This window comes from Aythya ferina (genome assembly GCF_964211825.1).
Source record: "Aythya ferina genome assembly, chromosome: 11".
In the NCBI taxonomy this organism is placed as follows: Eukaryota; Metazoa; Chordata; class Aves; order Anseriformes; family Anatidae; genus Aythya; species Aythya ferina.
In genome coordinates, this window is record NC_140307.1 from 20791602 (window position 1) to 20806738 (window position 15137).

General features: G+C 37.5%; 1 protein-coding gene across 2 annotated transcripts in view; it reads right to left on the reverse strand.

Moving 5' to 3' along the window:
- Positions 1-15137, reverse strand: part of SLC12A1 (solute carrier family 12 member 1) — a 55449-nt gene that overhangs the window by 35681 nt on the left and 4631 nt on the right. Inside the window, exons 2-10 of one of the 2 annotated variants that reach the window (XM_084532792.1) lie at positions 13384-13518; positions 13091-13166; positions 8397-8492; positions 7648-7743; positions 6841-6980; positions 6304-6414; positions 5593-5704; positions 4979-5106; positions 509-593 (exon numbers count right to left, since the gene is read on the reverse strand). In XM_084532792.1, coding sequence (XP_084388918.1) covers positions 509-593; positions 4979-5106; positions 5593-5704; positions 6304-6414; positions 6841-6980; positions 7648-7743; positions 8397-8492; positions 13091-13166; positions 13384-13518 — 979 coding nt within the window. The remainder of the gene's footprint in view (positions 1-508; positions 594-4978; positions 5107-5592; positions 5705-6303; positions 6415-6840; positions 6981-7647; positions 7744-8396; positions 8493-13090; positions 13167-13383; positions 13519-15137) is intronic. The other variant, XM_084532793.1, reaches the window with a different exon arrangement.

A 15137-nucleotide genomic window follows, 5' to 3' on the forward strand; every position in this document is an offset into this window, starting at 1 on the left:
AGGGCATCTTCTTGAAGAGAGGCAATTGATTTGTCTTTGATACACAACATATAAAATAAGTGTATTGCCATGACACTGATGAGTGCTTACTAAGACTAATGAGTGTAAATAGAAGCCATATGAAACTTCAAAGTGAATGAGAAACAAAAGATGAGCAGATTGATTTGAAGTTGTTGAATCTTTACTACACTCATGGATACTATAGGCTAGTAGTCTGTCACTGAATCAAATGCAAAAGTAATTGTATAAGTTCTACGAAAATCATTTTTCTATTCTTGTGTAAACTCAAACAAGGCAAATGTCATCCAGCTGCCAAACAGGGACTTTGTTTTTGCTGATTATTTCTTTTTATTCGCTGTTTTTACATTCAATAAAATCAAAGCAACTGTTTCTACATAATAAATTCACAGGATGAAAAGGTGTTGAGTTTAATCACTCATTTGCATACTAGGCTTTCAGACTTCATATCTGTATAAATTAAGACTTGAAACAGAGGCTCTATACTTACCTGCACATATTGCAACACCTATGTAAGCAACTGTTGTTATCAGAATGGCCAGCATTGTTCCTTTGGGTATTGCACCTTGTGGATCCTTAAAATAAAGCAGTGACCAAAACACAGTGAGTTCACGTGCTGCATTTTGATTGCATTTGCATACCAGTTAGTCCTACCACACTGCAACATGAAGATACTTTAAGAAGGTACAATTTTATCACTTACAGCTGCACCAACATCTCCTGCCCCAGCACATTGATAGCCATGAAACAGTCTGTGGTGCCATGCTCCTATCCCTGTTCATAGAGAAACATAGTCTGCAGGAGCAGAGCTAATGCTTACAGCAGCAGAAGAGTCCTAAACTCTGCATTTCCGGGTGCTCTAAACTCCCCTTACATTGCTGCAATGGCCTTTATTTTAATGTCTTAATGATAAAATAGATAAATAGTTCCTGAACTAAACATCTAGTTGCTTGAATCAGTAGAGCGGGTCCAGATGATTGTTGGATGGTCACATCCAGGCTACGAGACTATTCCATTCAACATGACATCTTTTTCTCTAGCAGTAGGTAATAGATGTGCAGGCAGCCTCTTAAAGACCTGAATACAGCTCATGTTCTCACTAACCCTTCTGTGCCTTTGTAATTGGATCAGGCTTTTGGTGTAAGCAGTTGTTTAAGCAAGTGTAACACATGTCCGCATTAATGCAGTTTATGAGGTTGTCATCATGCTTGTGCAGATGACAAGATTGGACCATTTTTGGTTAATCAGTAAGAGAGCTGCATATAGTCACCCTGAACGTAATACAGTACTTTTGTGATCCGCAACTAGTAATTGTTGGTACTTGTATCTTGACAACAAACTACTCCTCACTATTTTGATGTTTAATTTAGATGTTTTAATAAGGTTGGGTTATAATGTTTATAGACTGTCTCACAATAATATCAGCTTCATTCATGCAACTGTAAGTAAAAAAAATGCAATGACCTGCGTTATACATTGTAATTTTAAAGTGGAGTTCAATACCAACCAACCTTATAATCTACTGTGTGTTTGTTTCTGGTAGGAAGCACTCTATGAATTGCCTTGTTAAGTTCCTTTGGTGATTTTTTTTTTTTTTTTTTTGTCATAGATGCCTGGAATACATTTAAGCCACAAATTTTTATACTTTTGCAACAACTACACTAATTGCATGGAAAAATATGTATATAGATTTGGTGACTTGTGTGAAACACGGATGAATGACTTAACTGCATAAATAATTACTATATATTTTTAAGTGAGGTAAGGGCCTATTGAACTGAAAAATAACTTCAAAGTCATTTCAGCTCCATAAGACCTTTTGCCCTGGGATCCTGGTAACTTTAATTTATACACTTTTGGTGTGCCTCTGGTCACTGTTTCTGTAGAGTTTTATGCTGCAGTCTTAATCACTGTAATCTTAAATCTTAGAGTTAAAGCTTCTTGCTGCTTTGCAACTTTTAAAATATATTAATAATTAAACACATTTAATATGCCATTAGCATTTTGAGGCCTGCTCTAAAATCCTCTGAAGTCACTAGGAAGATGAACTCTTTCCATAAGCAGACTTTGGAGTAGCTTACTACTTAGTAGCCTACTAAGTGTGTAGTGGCTACAGAAGCATGTACACAGGTGTTTGTAACAAATTCTAAACAAAGTTTGTCAATCTTACAATTTAAATAGTCAGCTTGTCTTTTGGATTTCTGTGGAGGCTGGTTAATTTAATTAGATCTAATGCATCTAAACATGCTCAGTGGGGAATCTGCAGCCTGGAGGAGCTGGTCATAGACTTTTACTTATTGCCAGACAGAAACAGCTGCAGGGAGCCAACAGGAGACCTGGTTTTCTTGGTCTGTTCAGACTCTTTCAAATAGCTTATGAAAGAAGTGCTGCTGCTTTGGGAGCTTGCCATAGATAGAGAGTACCACGTATAGCAAAAGAATTATTTTTGCTTGATAAAAGGATGGAGATTGTGTGAGGCTGATTCAGTCCCAGTGGACAGAAGTACAATGATTTTTATTTTTTTTTTAATTAAAAATGGAATCTCATAAATGTTATTAGTGGCTCAGTTTCTATGTATTTCTCTCTGTGCTTGACTTCAAAAGGAGTCCTCTGAAAACAAAGGAGTTGAGGCATAGAGTCAGTGTAAGGGAGGGAAACAAAACCGGCTGTCAGGGTTGATAGGATCCTGGTGAACTTGTGATTGCTTTGCCAACGCAGAACTAACAGACCTTTGGTCAAATCCTTAAGGTACTAAAGACAGTGAGTCTATATGATAAAATCAAATAATATCATTTGACATGCTGGGGCAATCTAGGTGTAAGCCTGTTCTTTTCAGTGCCTTTTTTTGCATTTTATTTATGGTGTTTTTGTTGTTTGTTTTAAGTATGAGATTCCAAAGCTTGAGTTATAGATACCCTGCTGCCTACCCTGTTGCATTTTGGTTTTCTTGTAATGCTGCAAAGTATTGCATTGCCGTATATTTGCTAGAGATATTTTACAAAATGTTTCTGAGCTTTGAATTAGTTAATCTTTGTGTTTAGCTTTAAACACTCTTCACGTTAAACACATTGTGCAGAGTTGTGAAAACTAGAGGGCACTCAAAACTAAATTCTTGTCTCTAATTTACAGTTAGAGTTTAGATCACAGAATCACAGAATCACAGAATTTTCTAGGTTGGAAGAGACCTCAAGGTCATCGAGTCCAACCTCCAACCTAACGCTAACAGCCCTCCACTAAACCATATCCCTAAGCTCTACATCTAAGCGTCTTTTGAAGACTTCCAGGGATGGTGACTCCACCACTTCCCTGGGCAGCCTGTTCCAATGCCTCACAACCCTTTCTGTAAAGAAGTTCTTCCTAACATCTAACCTAAAACTCCCCTGGCTCAACTTAAGCCCATTCCCCCTCGTCCTGTCACCAGGCACGTGGGAGAACAGGCCAACCCCCACCTCGCTACAGCCTCCCTTGAGGTACCTAAAAAGAGCGATAAGGTCACCCCTGAGCCTCCTCTTCTCCAGGCTGAACAAGCCCAGCTCCCTCAGCCGCTCCTCGTAGGACTTGTTCTCCAGGCCCCTCACCAGCTTTGTCGCCCTTCTCTGCACCCGCTCAAGCACCTCGATGTCCTTCTTGTAGCGAGGGGCCCAAAACTGAACACAGTACTCGAGGTGCGGCCTCACCAGAGCTGAGTACAGGGGGACGATCACCTCCCTAGCCCTGCTGGTCACGCTGTTCCTAATACAAGCCAGGATGCCGTTGGCCTTCTTGGCCACCTGAGCACACTGCTGGCTCATATTCAGCCGACTATCCACCATCACTCCCAGGTCCTTCTCTGCCTGGCAGCTTTCCAACCATTCCTCTCCCAGCCTGTAGCTCTGCTTGGGGTTATTGCGCCCCAGGTGCAGGACCCGGCACTTGGCCTTGTTAAACTTCATGCAGTTGACCTCAGCCCATCAGTCCAGCCTATCCAGATCCTCCTGCAGAGCTTTCCTACCCTCAAGCAGATCGACACACGCACCTAACTTGGTGTCATCTGCGAACTTACTGAGGGTGCACTCGATGCCCTCGTCCAGATCATCGATGAAGATATTAAAGAGGACCGGCCCCAGCACCGAGCCCTGGGGGACGCCACTAGTGACTGGCCTCCAACTGGACTTGGCTCCATTCACCACGACTCTTTGGGCCCGGCTATCCAGCCAGTTTCTAACCCAACGAAGCGTGCGCCAGTCCAAGCCAAGAGCAGCCAGTTTCTTGAGGAGAATGCTGTGGGAGACGGTGTCAAAAGCCTTGCTGAAGTCAAGGTAGACAGGTAGCATCTTGTGCAACTGCTGTACTGCAAAAGGAGCGAGGACTTCACAGAACAGCCCCAGCAAGATATTTAGGCACCCTTGGACCTCCTTTCCTTTTCTCCTCAGACACCTTTCTTTTGCCACAGCTGCAAACCTGCATCTTTTCCTTTGAGCAGCCATAGTGACAAGGGATTGGGACACATTTGCTTTCATTAAATGCTCTGTTTACTCTGCCATTGCTATGACCCTGAACAGACAAAGCTGGTCTCCACTTATTCTTGTGAGTACAAACATGAGCTTGACAGGTATGTTTTTTGGGATGATGTTATAGGAAATTTTGCAAAAGAGCACCAGGAGATACACACATACTTTCTCTATGTAATGTTCTGCAAACAGGCCATTATGGCTACATTACTGCGGCTTATTGAAATATGCCTTTAAATGATACAGCAACCCAAATCTGATTGCAGTAATTTGTGTAAATACCCATAATGTATTACGATAGAAAATGTGAAATGGTATTTTTAAATAATAAAACAGGTACTTAAAAGTGAGAATTTTGCTTCCTAAAATCAGACATGATTTAAAACTGAATACAGTGCTGATTCATAATCATTTTTCTTGTTCTTTTTTTCAGCCTACAGCTAGTATTATGAAGTTAACGAAATACGTACTTTCAAATCTCCTGAGATATTGGCTCCTGCAAGAATGCCAGTGGCAGCTGGGAAAAAAATGGCAAACACCGAGAAAAATCCTTCTCCATCTCTGAAATCTGGTCTAAAGTTTTCTGCAAATATTGATGCTGCAAATATAGGTGAAAATGAAACATGTTAACGGCATTTGATTCCAGAGTTAGTTAATGAAGAAGGTGAATCATCAAGTCTTTCACATCTGGACGTTTGGGTTTGAATCTGTCTCATAAGCAAAGTGAATTTGATTTCCTCAGTCTGGTCCCCAGTACGATGTGCTTGTCTGCATCTCAAAGCCACAGAGCCATATTGAAGTGACAGGAGTGTCACTGCAGCACTTGCACTTAGCTCTGTTTAAAGGTCTGTCTGTGCTCTGCTGATACACAAATGACTCAAACTGTAGCTAACTGTGCTGTCAGATTCAGCAGCAGATAGACATACTCAAAATTAAAGATGAAAGAAAAAGCTTTGGTTGCAAGCTTATTTAAATTTGAGCCAAAGATCCTTATCCTGTGACCTTTTTCAGTGGAATCCTCAACTCAGTATGAAGCCACAAAGAATGCAAAGTTACTTTTCTGTGATAGATGAACAGTACTTGCCTTGGTAATTAAAAAAGCCTCTTGCCTTCTTTTCATTGTTAGTAGGAATGACTGTTCCAATAAAGAAGTTTGCAATGGCAATAAGGAGAACAACTAGAAGAATAACTTGAGCCTGTTAATAGAAATAAAAAGATATGAACTTAGAACTTTACAAGTAGTTCTAAGTTTACATCACAGCGGAATATGAAAATAAGGGTCCAATTACAGACCTGATTTCTACACTCTGAAGTATTTCAAATTTTAACTTTTTTTTTCTTTTTTTTTTTTTTGAGGGTGAAGGAATAACAGATATCACCAGAGATTAAGGAATGGCTAGCAAATAGAGCTCAACTGCTGATCAGAGCTTGAGAGATTACAGTGATAAAACCATATATTGTTTTAACTACTGTTTATTCTGTCAAACTGCATCAAAAATAAGGGTAAAAGAAGCACTTACCCAAGGCTATAAATGATGCCATGAATTATAAAGCTGTCTGTGAAACATAAACTTCCTTTTCCTTCCTAACTGAATGTTCAAGGAAGAGCACAGAGTAATAGTGCTTTCAATGAATGTAATGGTTAAACTGTTATTGCTTTTAGAAAGGCTAAGCATAAACTGAAGCTGAGTGCTTTTGAAAATCCCACCTGTTGTATAGCATCCCTCATGCACAAACCCTCTAGAGTGCAGTACTCTAATATACTGCTTGCTTGTATGTTCTTTTAAAACTTTACCTTTGCTTCCCATTCCATACCAGCAACAGAGATGCCAAGAAGACATACAACAGTTATGGTACCTATGATTCTGATGTCGTTGGACTCATCTACCATTATTGTATCACTCTCCTGGAAACAGTAAAAAAAAAAAAAAAAAAATGTTGTTAGGACCAGTCCTTATTGGCCCAGCTGGTGGGATGAGGTAATATGGTGAAATAGAAAGGAATGAGTTGTCATAGTTCAATCAGTTTCAATGTTTTGTGAGACCAAATGTTTGTATTTCATGGTCCAGCTGGCTCTTCATAGCTGGGATTATTTGGCTGTTTAATTAGGTGTCTACCCCCTTTTCTGATGCTTGAGGCTCTTGTTGAGAAATGTATGACATATTCATAAAGCAGAAATAATGGAAAAGCACTACATGGCATGGCTAGAAAGACCAGCATCTTTCCTGCTAAAGTTGTCCCTAAGCCACAGCTGAAAAGTGTCACCATTAAAACAAATATGTATATATAAAAGGTGCCAATTTAACAATATATATGAAACATTTACATTTACCTTAAGAAGCTCTACAACTGTTTCAGCAAATCCAACCACATACATAGCAACTGCCACAGCATTTGCAAAAGCAAAGATAAGTCCTATAGATCCACCAAACTCTGGACCTAGACTTCTTGAGATAAGATAGTATGCTCCACCTGCAGACAGAAATTACTGTTATTTCAGCACAACTAAATACTCAGATTTTGCTCACTTTTTCTCACGTATATCACAGGAATCTCTACTTTAAGCCTAACAAACAAAATAAAGATTTGCCTATATTAATATATTAACTGAAAACCAAGGAATGTGCTTTGTAGTGGTTCTGACTTCTGACTCTTCTACTTTGCCTTTCTACTGCAAGAATCCTTTTAGTACATACTAGTATGCAAAAGCGAACCTTCAAACAATTTTTCATGAGCCATAATGCAGTAACACAGAGCAGAGAAAACCTCACCTCTAGGCAGGTTCTGCTTTACTTGGATCCATGAAGCATGAAAAATCATATACTGTGACACAATTTTTAAAGCTCCCAAAGAGTGATGCAATGAGTCATTAATCTTTTTTTTTTTTTTTTCATATCACCATAAATGGAGCTTATTACTCTGTCAGTTAATTATTTCATCTCATCTCACTTAATATTTATTGTCAGAAAACGTTGAAGATTACATATGTTTTAATTTGCTGTTTGTTCTATTAAGAGAGATCACCCCAAATATATTTATTTATTCTTATTTTGCTTATAACACAGTTATCTCAATTCCCGCTTTTTTCTAGTTCAAGTCTGAAGATTTTTGTACTTTTCATGAGATGATATTCACTTACCTCCTCTTACTACTCCATTAGTGCAAATGGCAGACATGGAGATACCTGTTAATGTTGTTACTACTACACTCAGAGCAATAACTATGATTCCAAGACCTGAAAGATTTGAAAAAGAAAGTATATACAAGTGTATTCAAATACCTTTTCTGCTTAAATGATGCAGTAAGAACTTGCTGTTTTCCTCAGACGCAGCTCAGTTACAACTTTTAAAGGATCTGAAATGTACTAAAACTTTGTATCATAAAATACCTGATATGCATTTTACTTTTCCAGTGAAAATATGTGCTCATCTTTGAAGAAGTAGCTGAAATGTAAGGAGTATTATAAAGAATTATACAAGAAAGTATTAAATTGAAGATACCGCTGATCTGCATCAGTATTCACAATAAGAGGAAGAGTGCTTCATGTTCAGTTTGTCCAAGGACGTCCAACCTGTAAGGCTCTGAACATTAAAGACCTGCTGCAAGGTAAGAATGGAAAAATTCCATGAAAATTCAGATGCCGTTTCTCACTCAGCATTAGGCAGGAACATCTGAAATGTACTTCACAGACTGAACTGAAATCTGGAATTGATGAAAAATGACAATTCAAATATGCCATAGATGGTGATTAGAGTTGGCTAGAGTTGTTACCTTCTGGTTCCTGCTGATGTACTATTTGTTTTATCGTCCTGCTGGTTTGCATCGTATGAAAATAATACATAAAGATCTTTCAGGGCTTGAAAGCATTAGTAACCCTAAAGATTTTACCTCCACGGACAAACCCATTAGTTGCTATTGCAGAAGTTGACAACCCAGTAATTGAGGTTACCATCGTGGCGAGAAGAATTATGATTACTCCAAGACCTGTCAGTAATAAGAAGATAAAATATTTTACTTATGTTCCACAATTCCTACATATTATTCTTTCTTTAAATGGAATTTACAGGCCAGAATCAGAGCAATAAACTGAAAGATGGTTTGTTGACCACTTGGAATGTTTCCAAGGAGTCCATGTCGCAGTATTAAATTATTCCCATCAGTCTTCAAGTGACGATGCTTTTTGATAGGAGTACCCTAGCCAAAATCTCTCTTATGATTGTCAAAGGTTTTCTCCATTAGCTGAATGAAGCAAGCAAGCGTTTCTTATATCAGCCTTTAATATACATCCCGACTGTTTAACAAAAGAGATTAACCAGAGCTCATTTAAGAATTCTTCTGTCTTTCATCAGTTAAATACTGAGTTGGATAGTGACTGTATAGTTTCACAGTTATATAATATATATAGTTATATATAGTTTCACCAGGACAAAGAATCTATCAAGGAGAGAAACAAGATCTGAATGTGATCCTTCTATATCCTTGCTTGCCAGGCTGTCCAGTGCAATGCTTCCCCACTTTCTCCTAATCTCCTTCTACCCTGCAAAAAGTAGTTTTAATTTAACACAAAATCAACATTTAAAAATGGAAATGTTATTTTTTAGATGCTGTGTACTTTGACAAGTAACCAGTGGTGGGTAATCTTAGATAACTTAGCATCCTTTTTTAGCTGATATAAAAAACAAACGAACGATCAAAAAAAAACAACAACAACAACAAAAAAAAAAAACATTAAATGTAAGCAAACATCTGAAGATCAGTATTAGTGATAGGTGAACTCAGTTTCGGTAAGTCTGATTTTGGAGTATGTTTCCAATCATGGGCTCTAAAGTCAAGTTTCTGTTAACTTTGTGAAACTGTGCAAGAAACTGTGTAAGTAAAAGGCACCTAGTATGATTTAGAATCATAGAAACATTGGCTGGAAGTGATTTCTGAAGGTGTGTATCTTAGCCTCTCAGTCATATCTGAGCTATCACCAGAACAGCAGTAAATCTGTGATGGCCTTGGCTAGTTGGGTCTTGAAAACCTGCATTAGCAAAGATCTCTCAGCCTCCTTGGGTTACATGTTTGAGTGGTAGACTACCCTCCCAGTGAAAAAGTTTCTTTGTGTCCTGTTGGGATCTCCTGAGACACAATTGTGGCCATTGCTTATATTTTCTGGTATTACGAATAAAAGTTTGGCCCTGTAGTTCAAGAAAACTTCCTTGTTTCAAGTCATTTGATGAAATACAACATTTAATCTCAGTTTTATTGCTTCTATTCCTATTTCTGTCTTTGAGAGAAAAAAGCAAAACAACAACAACAGCAACATAGTTTGGTACAAAAACATGGAATCAGTTCTTACTTGTATCTGAATTTGCTAGTGCTTATGCAGTAGCTCTCTTGTTTCTGTAAGGTACAAGGGCCTTCAATGTGGAACTGAAGATTATACATTGCCTGTAACAATATTTATTGACCAAGGCTCCTCCAAATTGAAACTTGTATTCAACAACTGACATCCAACTAGAACTACAAACATACTGATTTATCTGCTGTATTTTTACCCCCTAGCTTCCAGATCAGAGCCCTGACTTCAGTTCATACTGGAGGGCTATAGGCATCCAGCCTCTGAATAAATGTTCTTTGCTGCTTGAATTAGAACCATGTTATCACAATCCTTTAAGAACAACATAATGCAAGAGATATAAATGATATATAATGTAGCATAGGATATTTAAAGTGATTTGAGCCTATAATAAATAATGTTTATCCTTTTAATTTCTGAACTCTTTCCATAACAAGTCATGTATTTATTTTGTACATGGTCTGCATAAAACAAAAGTAAAAGTATAAATGGTCATTCTTTCTGGTTAGCTACGATTACATGCTGCATAGAAGGGCCTTGTTGAACTCTAAATTTTATGCCCCAAAAGTGGCTGAATATGGCTTTTAATCAGCTGTTAATTCTTAACTTGAACGTCAGACACATTATTCTTAAACCTGTTTTAAAATTATTTGTCAAGTACACATGTATCCTGAGGAGTATTTTTCTGGAATTCTCTATTAGATTTCACAAGTCATATTGTAAATATGTATATGCTAAGTAGGGTCAGATATTATGCTAATTTGATGAGTAATATCTGCTAGGGGAGGCCTTAATGTTATTTAAAAACAACAACAACAACAAACATTTAAGAAGAAAAACGCATAAAGTAAATCAAGTAATCCAACCAAAACATGGTAATATATAACCTAGGATAACATAATTGTAATATATGGGGCCAAATTTTCAGTTAACATAAACTTGGTGTTTTTCCCTGCCATCGATTAACCACTCCATGTATAGGTACAAATACTGACTTTGGAGAGAGTCCCCAAATGTTAGGTCGAAATGCCAGACTGGTTTTGGACCTCAAACCTTATCAAAACCAGCCTGTCCTTTTTATCCAGGTTGTTGATAAACACTGTACCTCGTTTTTTTTTATTCTCTCAGAGTTTTTGCCCAAGACAGCAGGATTTGGAAATATATATATATTTTTTTTCTCTCTTTGGCCCTCTAATGATGGGAATATAAATGGTGTGCAAATGGTGGTTTAACTCATTTGATTTCCACATTAGTAGCAGTACCACGTGAAATCCCAAAGCTTTCATGATGATGAACTTCCATCACTGTTCTCTTTAGGCAACTTGACTAGAGACTTAAACTCATTGCTTACAAGACATCAGAAAATACATTGAGAAATCATTGAAATGGAATTAGATGTCTCATTTTCAGAAGAAAGGCTAACCTCCTTACATAAGACATGCAATTTTAAAAAGCAATAGCAAAGCAATAAAGCCTAAGAAAGAAGGATCTGCTTATCAATGAATTAAAATGGTAAAATCAAATGTGAAAGCAGAAGGGTTGTTACTGATCTTGGTGCAAATTAATGCTAAAATCTGATTAAAATTTAGATTGAAACCTAGGCATATGGCTGCTAAGAAAGTTGTTCTAAAATGAATTACTCTTGCCTATGGCTATTCTCACACCTCAAAACAAAGTAATACTTCTTGATGATCTCAATAAGTTACTAAACTGCCCTTAAAAACTAATTTTGCATGAAACCCTAGAGCAAAGCCTTGGCAATATTAAGATGCAGAATTTTCATGGCAAGGCATATACAGTGCCCTGGGCTGTACACTCTTATTTGGTATGCATCATAAAGTCAGCAAGCACCCCTTTGTCAGGCACAGTGCTAGAGCCATGCATAGAGCGCTGCAAAAGTAGCTAAAGTTCTTCCGCTTAGTTCTGGAACATTTATTGTTTGGTGGTGTTTTGTGTTTGTTTTTTTTTTTTTTTCCTACCTGTGCCTGTAATTTTGTGGCTGATTTTTTTTTTTTCTTATTATTAATGAGCATTTTATTTGTATCTGTTTTTTTAAAGCTCAGTCTTGCTCAAGAAGAACTTCTGTGAAGTTACTGTATTTTGCTGGAAATTACACTTCAGCCATGCAAAATTTTGGAGATGTTTCTATTCAGTGTTTCATTTCAGCCATTAACAAGGCTGTGAATTATGTTGATATTCAGTCTGAATTTGGGCACTGAGTTTTATCCAAGATGGGGAGAGTAGAGGCCCAGAGATCAGAGTTTGGACTCCAGCTCATGTCAACCTAGTATTTCTGTTCTGTGAGAATACAAAGGGAAATATTTGTCAACAACCTTTTGAATTGCTGCTTTTCGTGATGTCTGGGTGCCAGTTAAAGCTTATGGACCCATTTTACTTATGAACATGTAATACAGTGACACTGCCGTTGCAGTTCACATTTCTGTTTCTCTACAGCAGCAGCAAAAAAAAATGAAGTTGTACCACACAACAGCTACTGATATGTTGCACGTTCCTGAGGTGCTTCTAGCTGCTAGGGGTCCATGTAGTGTGAGCCTTGGTTTCACTGAATGCTTAACAACATGCTGCATGGAGCCTGGGGGGCCCAGCCTCCCAGGGACTGGGATTTAAGAATTGGATTAATGAAAATACACAGTGAAGAGGCAAAAATACAATACACTATGAAGTGTGCTTACTTATATGAAAGCTGTAGCAGAGTTTTAATAACTTAGTGTTTCATTGTACACTAGTATGTAGTGCTTTGCTATAGTTAAAATTGTGATGAAATGACACCTCCTTCCAGTTCTGTTTTCATCTTTGCAGAGAAGTGTGAAGAAGTGTTGTTTTTAATATGCAGAAGACAAGGTTTGGGATTCACAGATAAGCAAAGTGCAAACTCTTAAAGGTTAACTCTCTACACACATATTAGAAATTGGCCCAAGTCACAGAGTTTACATCTGTTACAGGATCTAAATACAAATTTTACCAAAGCTCAGAAATACTCAAATGTGATGATCATATGCACAGTTAACAGATCTGTGCCTCTAAGCAGTAATTTGGCTGGAAGTCTGGAAAATTCCAATAGTTTGGAGGATTAACATATTTTACCTTGGCAAGCATTTGAAAACATGATTAAGTGCAACATGCAAATGCACATCTCAGATTATATATTAATTGTGATTGTGTATAGTTTATCCTCTTTATCCCTTTCACTGTTGAAAATGGTATTAAATACGATACATACCAATTCCTGCTTGACCTACAATCCAGGAAAGTCGAATAAAAAGCATCACACCCCAGATATTGAGCATACATCTTACCTAGGTTTTAAACAAACAATTCTGCATTAGTGTAACACTGAAAATAGTGTTAATCAGAAGCATGATAGTGTGCTTTGTGGGATTCTTGAAAGCACCCCAAACATCCCTCAAGTCCATCTCCCTCTCTTACTTCTTAACAAAGCTTAGTATTGCAGAACTAATCTTAAATTTTATTCTCCTCTTTTTTTTTTTTTTTGAAATGTAGAAAGTTTCTCACCAGCACACCCTTCACCCATCCAAACTTGACAAGTCCTGTTTTGTTTTCTTCTTCCTTGCTAGCTGTTGTCTCATCTCCAGCAGTGCTTTCTCCATTAGCCACTCTTTCCACTGAGCTGGTGCTCACGGCTATGTTCTGAAGGATCACACAGAAAACAAACACATTGTTGTATCAAGCAGAGGACACCTGGTTGTATGAGAGGGACATGGAAGAAGGAATTCCAAAGAAGATCAAGTTTTACTGTTTCTAGTGCAATACTCTTCTGACACCAAGCATCAACAGGTGGGCTTGCTAGCAGCAAGAAAAAATGAAAGAATTAAAGAATCACTTAAACAGAGTAAATACATTGTTATCTGATACTTTTCTTTTTTTATTTTTAGCCCAAGCTGTATTCAACATATATGTTGTGTTGATATGTTAGTAGAGCACCTAAAGTAATGAGGGCCTCATGATTGGCCTCTATATGCTGCTGCAACAATTTACGAATCATCATAATTATAGAGAGAGAATTGCTTACTGGTGAAGAGACCTAGTTGAGTGCAGCATGGCAAATAAGTTATGTGACGAACTCTGGTATTTTTCATTGCCTAATGTACAAACGTAATTCCAACAGCAAATATTCTTGAGACACTGGCATATTCTTGAAAGCAGTCAGAAAAATACTTGTGAAATGCAATAAATAATGCAGTAAATTAATAACCCTTTCTGTGGTTTATTCAGCTCTAGCTTAACTGTAGTAGATAAGATTAAGAATTGGCATACTTGTTATGTAATTATAATAAATAGCCCAGAATTTTGGATCATTCCCATCCAGTTACAGACTTGTATCTGTATTTTATCTCTTCAGTTCAGTTTAGCACCACAATATGTTTCCTGTGGTTTTAATGGGAATTAATCACAGTGCTGAGGTTTACACGTGCTGTCATTGCTGGTTTGTTTCTTTTAATTTTTTTATACAAAGTTCTGACTGATTTTGCGCTGAGTTGGAATTTGGTTAACTGTTGCCAAGTGTTGTCTGGGTCCTGTGCAAAATGACTCAGGAAGGGGTATGTACATTATCTTAGCCAGGCAGAGGGTCAGGAGTGTGTGTCCCTTCTGGAGAGAAATCAGATGTTTAGGGTTTGGAGGAGGGTGAAGAGGTTTCCACATTAACTAAACAAGTCAAGGAGGGAAAACATCTGTGATTCTGTAAAACATATGAGGTTTCTAGATACTGCTTAAGCTTCAAATCTCTTTCTGTTTTTTGTCCACATACTCAGAAAATAGAATACAATATCGGCATAACAACTAATTGTATATGATATTTATGATAATGTTTGATCTCCCTTCTCATGGAAGGGGTCTCTAGCTCCTGTGATGTAAAATTTTAGAATGCCTTTGACACAATAAATTTAGGATTGTGTTCACAATTGAAATAAGTGACTGGATAATGCATTTTGGCATAACTTCAAGTTGGTGCCTGTGATGGGAATACAAAAGCTATTGAAAACCTGTGACTTTGAGCTCCTGAAATGCTTAGATATGTTTAACAATTCTCACCCGAAAATAATAATGGCTCTGTTTGTTCTAAACAGAAAACGATTAAAGTGAGTTAAGGAAGATTATCAGAATACTGTTTTGTTTTGTTTTTTTTTTTTGCTTATTTGCATGTACAGTGGTTAGAGCTTCAAAGGCAAAAAATTAAAGGGTTCAGTGTTTGTACTTGAAACAAGTTGTTTCATTAATACTTTGAATTAATTTGTGCTATCACATGT